At 54.2% G+C, this 7,825-nt stretch overlaps 1 protein-coding gene and 3 pseudogenes across 1 annotated transcript, besides 5 other annotated features; all 4 read right to left on the bottom strand.

Annotated features, from left to right (window-relative positions):
• Tc00.1047053504219.70 (mucin TcMUC, putative) lies at nucleotides 1-350 on the bottom strand (the record flags this gene model as incomplete). Its single annotated transcript, XM_800521.1, has 1 exon — nucleotides 1-350. A coding segment is annotated over one exon (350 nt), but the record flags the coding sequence as incomplete, so codon positions are not given.
• Nucleotides 1-2,777: a sequence feature (areas not merged during assembly with more than two copies in the genome that could not be assigned to a particular haplotype).
• Nucleotides 870-1,356: a mobile genetic element.
• On the bottom strand, nucleotides 1,502-2,680 carry Tc00.1047053504219.50 (annotated as a pseudogene).
• Nucleotides 2,778-3,657: a sequence feature (haploid, Esmeraldo-like haplotype).
• Nucleotides 3,470-3,526: a sequence feature (T-rich).
• Tc00.1047053504219.40 lies at nucleotides 3,604-6,084 on the bottom strand (annotated as a pseudogene).
• Nucleotides 3,658-7,825: part of a sequence feature (areas not merged during assembly with more than two copies in the genome that could not be assigned to a particular haplotype) that runs on past the window's edge.
• On the bottom strand, nucleotides 6,627-7,121 carry Tc00.1047053504219.10 (annotated as a pseudogene).

The following is a 7,825-nucleotide window of genomic DNA, read 5'->3' as shown; positions in this document are numbered from 1 at the left end:
TCACGCACACGACGGGGCAGCAGCACAGGGCGAGCACCAACAGGGCGCACAGCAGACGGCACGTCATCATCGTGAGTGTGGTCGTTCAGTGGTGTGGAGCTGATCTGCACAGTGAGGGACATGGAGAGCAACAGGGGAGACGAGAGGTGCGGCAGACACACACAGAGGGCACACCACATGAGGAGAGGGCAGCAGCCAGGCATGCACCGTACGCCGCACACCACACACGACACACACTCCAATCCACGGCAACAGGCACACACACACACAGCCCTGCCGCAGCACCAACACACAGATGGAAGAGGGAGAAGCAAACAGGAGCGGCACACAAGGCTCCACCGCATGCACATACGGCGAGAGCGGTCCGTCGTGTCGGCACCCCTCACGGAGTGTACGCACACACACAAGAGGAGGTGCAGCGCACACAGCAACACAAAAGCAAAGTAACAATTAAAAAGGAGAGATCCCCGCACACCACGTGGATTGTTGGTCCACGGGAAGTGCAGCCAACATTCATCACAAAAACAATTCAGTTGCCTTTGGCCTTCGTTCATATTCAGCGCACACCACTTCATGCAGGCACGGCCACCACCCCAACAGCAGAAGTAGCACACGCAAAAATAAGCACAAGGAATGGAATAAGGCAAGCAACCATTTATTTGTGTTTCTGTTTGGATGTTGGCAGATGTCTGCATGCGTTGTTTTGTTTTTCAGAGGGCAAACCTTCATGCCTGGGTCGTGTGTTGGGGATTTCTGCAGGGTGCACAATTATTTGTTTTTTTTCTTTTGTAAATGTTTCTTGTGTTGGTGCAGCCAACAATTCGGTTTGTGTTGTTCCTGCTTCCCTTTGATAAGGTGTTACAATAAAAAATAATCTTCTGGGCCGCTGGCCGAATTCTGAGTTTCTCAATAATAGAAACCAAACAAGATAGAAATAAGTGAGGGATCAACGGAATAAGAGTGGGTTCACCACATCCTCAAAGTTCAACACGAGGCAAATAAATGCATGTTTATATATACATACCATCCGTTAGCCACAATCGTGGCCCGCCCACTCTATTCGGATAGGATACATATATTTATTTATTAATTACGAGGTGGCAGACTTTTGGGGTCCTGCAGCCACAAGACCCCGCCGCGTGGTGGGAACCAAAAGGGGGTGGGTGCGATGGTAAAAATAAAAATGAAAAATTATCCGGCCGCTGTCGGCTCCCTAAAGTCGTAGCCTCCCCAAAACTCATACGGTAGAAAAGTGTCGTAAAAAAGTGTATATTCGTTCTATCAGGGTGTATATATATATATATACATTCATTAAGGCAGCCAGCTCTCCCGCGATCATTCTCTACACAGGCTCCTAAAAGGGCTCAAACACACCCACAAGACTCCCAGCAAGAAAAGGGACACACGGCATGACTGACACGACTCAAAGTCATGTTTCTAAGACAAAGCGTGGATGACTCTGTCGACGCCACACCCGCACCATATGCCATCAACTCCTCCACGGCAATAATCCTGCAGCGTGCGGAGAGGACGTTTCACGAGCGCATTATTGGCGGAGCCAAACAACTGTACCGTCAGCAGAGGGCAGCGGGTGGCGGGGAAAGTGAAGGTGGTGGGACTGTTGGGGAGGGTCGATGCGCAGTGTCCCCCACAAATACGAGGCGGGTGAAGTGAAACAAACTCGTCTGAACGTCACCGGCCACCAAGATGCATTGCTCCCTGCCGTAAAGATTGATGAGCTCGAGCCTGGAGCAACTACTCGCAATGCGTGAAAGCGTCTTCCTGCACTGACGCTGCGATTCACATTAGACGGGCAACTTCAGAACAGTCGATCCCCAGCAGTAAAATGCAGCTGGCAGTGACGCTGTGGATTCTCGATTCCCCCGGCAACGGAGGGTGAAGAAGAAAACTGGTCTCCCCAGCTGCGCGGCATCCATCCATCCACTCTGTGCGTCCGGAGTGCCCCGCAGCTGCCTTAAGAGATGCAGCGGACAGACCTCCCTTATTTTCGCCTCGATCCGTCAACGAAGACTTTCGCAGAGATGTCGGCACACACCGAAGTCTCCCTCGTGCCCACCAAACAAAAGACACACCCGTTGAGCATCGTCACGTGCATCAACGGCCACGCAAATAAATATCCACCGCAACGCAAAGTGTTTCTTATTGGGCACCAAAAGAAAACTGGAGGCGGCGGCCTGGACAACACAGACATCAAATCACACGCCAGGCAACCCTGAAATACATGCAAAAGGGCCAACGCGGGACCAGCAGCACAAACACTCGAGAGCTGCTGCGTGAACTCCACGGCAAATGGATCAGCCTCAACGCATGGGGCACCAATTACGGTGGGTGACAGCGCGAAAGCCAACGGTTTCGCAATGCCGCGGATTGTGGAGACGGCATTCAAACCCTCCTGGGATTCGTGTGCCAAGACACGCAAATAATCCGCCCCTCGGTGCAAGTCGTCACCATAATCCTCATCGCTCCCTTTGCCGTCATTCGTATTATCACACTCAGAGCCGGTAAGGGAAGATGCTTCCATGATGATTGTGACATCACACTGAATGAAACAACGCAATGCCTCAAAGGGTGCCAAGTGCAGGCATCCCGTCAGGCAGCGACACGCCGCAATCTTAGCAATGTACGAAGCAAAGGCAACGAAACAGCTTTCATCCGCCATCGTAATCGCGTTCAGCAGGTTCGCCCTCTTGTTCCTCGGCGCCTCGTCCCTCTCCAAGACACCAGCTGCCGCTGCCGTAGACCACGCTGCTGCCGCACTCACACCCACAGAGAGACAAGGAAGAGTGTGTGGAAGTGTCTGCCGAGAGCACAGCGACTGTCATCGCCAGAGGAGGCCGTCGCGGCACCGTCCGTCACGCGCCAGCACACACCGAGCAAAGCACGTACTCGGCAGTGCAAATACATTCTTGCGGAGCACTGTGCAAGTACTTATGTGTGTGGGTGTCTTTTGGAGAAGCTGAAAAGAGAATTACAGGAAGGCACATCAGCACAGCAAGAGGCACAGCTGGATGGCAGCGATACATGCGGTGCGGCCCAAACCTCAACAATCACGCACGGTGGCAGCACACACCCATCCACAAAAAACAAAACAAAACAGAAAAACACGGCGGCAGGGTGTGGCTGTGTGTGTGTGGCGCTGCGGGTGTCTGCCCGCCCTGGCCGCAAAAAACAAAACAAGAGGGAAAGAAATGTGTGCTCCGCCCCACCGGCCCTCGTCGCACGCCCACACGTCACGGCTCCCTCAGCGCGCCGTTCGTCGCGGCCCCTCCTCATGCGTGCAGCAGGCGAGGCGCACAGGGCCGTCGTCATGAGCGTGTCGGTGGGTGTGCGAGTGGAGCAGTTGGGCGGGAAACAGACGGCACCCCTCACAGGAAGAGCGCAGAAGAAACAATTAAAAGAGGGAAGAGTAGAAAAGAAAAAACGTCCACAGTGATTGCCCCAAGGCAACAAGCAAAAAAAGGGGGAGATTAAAAAAAAAAAACGGAAACACAAAAAAAGAAAAGAATTGCGGAGAGTAATTCATTACCGGATGTGCGTTGGTGTGGGGGAGGGCGGAAGTGCCCCACACTGAGGCCGCACACTCCTCACGCATTCGCAAAGCCCCACAGTCCCAGCAGAAGCAGCAGCGGCAGCAGTTCCCTCCCGTACGCGGAACCAGCATCACCATTTGCCCCACCATCACCCGTTTCTCGTGCCGTTCCTCATTCCCAGCAGAAGTCAAGCGTCCCGCTGGCGCATGTTGGTTATTGGCGGTTCTCCCCACAGTTGTCCTCCCCGCTGCTGCAGGAATTTTCTCTGGGCCAGGCACCGCAGGTACAGCAGGTGCGACAGGTTTAGGAGCAATTTTCACTTGTGGTTCTGGAGCTCTCGTCGGAACGGGGATCCTGTCCTTGATTGCACGCATCTCAGTGGAATTCAGTGGGTGGTTGTACAGAAAGACGTTTGTCACCGTCACACGAGGTTTTTTGCCGATCTCCTTCGGACTGGGCTTCTCCTCATCATTATCATCAATTTCGCACGCACCAAAGCAAAACCCAAAAAGCTAAAGTGGTGTCTCGCCTGTTAACGGCACTTCTCCTTCCCCCAGCGACTCACCATCAATGTACACAGAGGCCTTGTTGCCTTGCAGCATGAGTGCCACTTGGTGTTCTTTCTTCGGCTCCCAAGTGCTGCCCTCTGTTGTCGTTGTGTTTGTGCCTTCGAACATCGTCTCCCACTTGTTATCCGCGGTGTACGACAGTCTCATGAAATACTCGGGCTCAGCGTCACCCAACACTGCATCCAGTAGAGGAGTGTTATTACTCGGAGCCTCTTCGATGGTCACCGACGCCACAACTGTGAAGTTGTGGCTCAAGGATACATGACGTACTTTATCATCCGGAATGTTCACAGGCCATATTACCCCGGAGCCAGGCTTCGTCAACTGAAACCCATCCTTGACCTTCACCGCATTCCTCACCGTCGCATTCAGGCAAAGGTACTCGTCGTTCCACGTGCCATCACTGGCCGATGCGTTTGAAAAAACTGCCACCAGACCCGCCGTGGGTATGGAAAAGCGGGAGAAGAAAACGTCCTTTTGCGCCCAATTACTGAGGACGGACTCGATTTCCTTCAGTTCCTCCGTCAGGCGGGAGAGTGAAATGGCACTGCCTTCACCACTGACCCTCCGTTGTAAAAGATGCAACTTGCCATCCGAGTACAGCAGGGTGTTGGCGACCTCCTCCTTCCAAGCATTGTACATGCCAACCGGTCCAAGAGAAAACGAGCGGTTGTTGTCCGTCACCCAAAGGTAGAGCGCAGTGGCCCTTTCCGTTTCCCCCAAGGCGTACCCTCTCTGAGTGTACAGCATGACCTTCCTTCCCTCAATGGTCGCGGTGATGAGGGCATCCACATGCAGGCTTAAATCCTGAGAGGCTCCCGATCCTGAGTTGACCCACACGCCTGGAAGCGTCCCGATGGCCTCCGTCCACGCTGTCCCCATGTCCCGCGACTCGTACACCCTCTGGCCGTTCTCGGAATCAACAATCATGAGAAGTGATCCCTCCTCGGTGATGCGGGGGTTAGGGCATTTCGCAGGGGACATGCCCTCTGGGAACACTCAGGTACTGCCGCTGTCCGTCGAGTAAATGATCATGGAGTAAACGTCACCATTTTCTTCATTCATCGCCATCAGAGAAAACACAATGGTGCCATCCTCCATCAGAACACCTGCGCCACCAGAAGCGAGGCACTCCGTCCATTTACCTTCGTGAGCAGCTAAAGTAGTCTGCTGCACCGGCGATCGAACTTCGCCCCATTCGATCCGTTCACTTGGCTCGCCGCCCGTGGCATTCGTGACCTCACCAACAACCAGTTTTAGTTCGAATCTGGCCTTTCTCCTATCCCCATTTACAGGGGACAAAACAGTGCTTCCCGCAAGAAGAAACACCTTATTGCCCTTCATGGTGGTTGTGGGGCGGAGCACAACATCCAAATTCTCCTTTCCCTCCGCTTTGCCAAGCACAGTGTGTGCACTCCATTCCTCCTTTTTGACCTTTTCAACAAGAGTGGGCCATTCCCACGCAGAGTCGATGTACTCCGCAACAACATCAGAAGACAGCTTAGTTGATTCGTTATGGGTTTTTGGCATTTATGTGACCTTCGGCAAAAGCAGCAATTACTCCACCAGCACTGACGAGAGAGGGTGAAGCAAATGAATCCCTCCGACCTGAGTCAGCCCCCGTCTTCGGCAGCACCTGCGTCGTCTGCGGCACAAATAGATTGACCCGTTGCAGCCCCCTCAACACCCCCTGAAGCACTCCCCTCTGCAGTAATGGCACCCGTCAATGCCGACAAAGAAGGAGTTGAAGCATCAGCATTATTTCCCACCTGAGCGGTCGAAGTTCCACTGCAGCACATCATGACGACAAATAGGAGCAGCACCGCGGAAGTAAACACACGCCGGAACATGTTGGGTCTCTGTGGCTCACTCTCTCTTCCTTCCCTACTCCTTCCGCTGGATCCGGTCACGCGGCGACGGTTGTGTGTGCGGGGTGCCTTCACTCCAGCAACACGTGAGAGCATATTAATATGTGTGTGTGGGCAGTGTGTGTGTGCTGTTATTGGTCCTTTCAGAGCCTTCGAATTTCACAGTAGCGTTTAGCGCTTGTTTGCTTTCCTTTTCAAGTGTGTGTGTCAGAAATGGGGAGAAGAGCACAGGGAAACACATTAGACACACCAATGGGGTGCACAGCGTGTCACTGCAGCAGCAGTAATCATTTATTCCAACCACTCACACGCCGAGGTTGAAGGGCTGTGTGTTTTTTTCAAAAAAGGCGACGCACAACCTCCAACAGACGTGCCAGCGCTCATAGCCAAAACAAAAAAAAAAGGGATACCCGCCTCGTGGGCAACAGGACAACATCTCCGGCCCACACAAAAAAGCAGCGGGAAAAGCACTAAACAGACAACAGTCAGCGGCACACACGCCAGACCCAGCTGTGCCGCACGGAGCCAGTCGCCTGCCCTGTTGCTGAGAAACACAGCATGGAATATCCGCCGGCCATTGCGTCGGGGATGCACGCCAAGCCGTGCACAAAATCCCACCAGGACCCAAAGCATTAACTCTAACTTCGCACACATCCCCCACAGTCGCATCCTCGCCATTCCGAGCTGTGCCTCAGAAAGTAGTGAAGGGCAGCGTCGAAGGAGTCGAACGCCTCCGCACCGTCGCGGAGCATCAGACTGAATGAAAGGCCAAAGTCCTCCACACTCATCACAGACGCGTCACACGCGCCGCCGTACTTCTCCCTCATGGAACGCCAATCAAAAGTAAATGTCAACTCCCTCTTTCCCAGGGCGGCGGCGTGGGCCACTTCAAACGCCGTCCCGCAGTCCGGCCCATCCAAGCAAAACAGACACAGGTCCGCAATGACGGCGTCGCGCCGCCTTACCATCTCCATTTTCTTCACCCACATCTCCCCAGCCCCTGGGGCCACGTTTCCAGCGGGAATGAGCAGCACGGCGCAGTGCACCCACAGAGTCGTGCGCACACGATCCTAGCACGCCGCACCCGTGTCTGCGTCGAACACAGCGGGGTCAGCAATGTACACTCCACACATTGTGAAACTGCCACCTTGGCTCCTGTCCTTCCGCTCCTCCAAACGTAAAAGAAAAGGAAGCGGAAGAAGTAAATCAGAGAACGGCGCCGTCGCAACAAGGCAGAAGCACGAGGAGCACCACTCACGCAGGACAGGCGTCGCCCGCAAGCAACGAAAACACAAGTTGAAAACAGAGGAAGCCAGGAGCACAAAAATGCAGGCCTCCTCGGAAGACTGCGCCCTCAATAAAATGCATCCGCGGCAAGCAAATTAAAAACAACTGTGACGCCGCTGACGCGGCAAGCGGCAGACAGCGACGGGCAAGGTGCCGCTGACGATACTGCATTGTCCACATTCCGCTCCGCCGCCCTCGCCCAGCGCCCAACGTGGAGCGTGACGCAGAAAAGAGGAAAAAAATGAAAGCTGCGGATCGCATCGTTAGAGTGTGGAGGGTCCACGTATTGCGGACAACGGGCCCACGCACGTGCCGTCCATGCCGCCTACATCAAGACACCTCGGAGAGCAGAAATACGGCCTCCACGCCATCCAGCGCGTTGCTGGGGCGGCACGGTAGTGGTGAGGCAAACACACACACACCTCATCCACAATGCGGCAAGTGAACGGCAAAAGAGCACAGCAACCACAACGCAAATCTCTACACACGCGCAGAGAGGAGCGTGCACAGCCCGTCACTTGTTTGTTAGTGAGTGTGTGCGTGGGATGGA

Source organism: Trypanosoma cruzi, genomic scaffold, assembly GCF_000209065.1.
Source record: "Trypanosoma cruzi strain CL Brener 1047053516579 genomic scaffold, whole genome shotgun sequence".
NCBI lineage: Eukaryota > Euglenozoa > Kinetoplastea > Trypanosomatida > Trypanosomatidae > Trypanosoma > Trypanosoma cruzi.
Note: the sequence above shows the minus strand (reverse complement) of the source record. Positions and strands in the feature narration are given on the sequence as shown.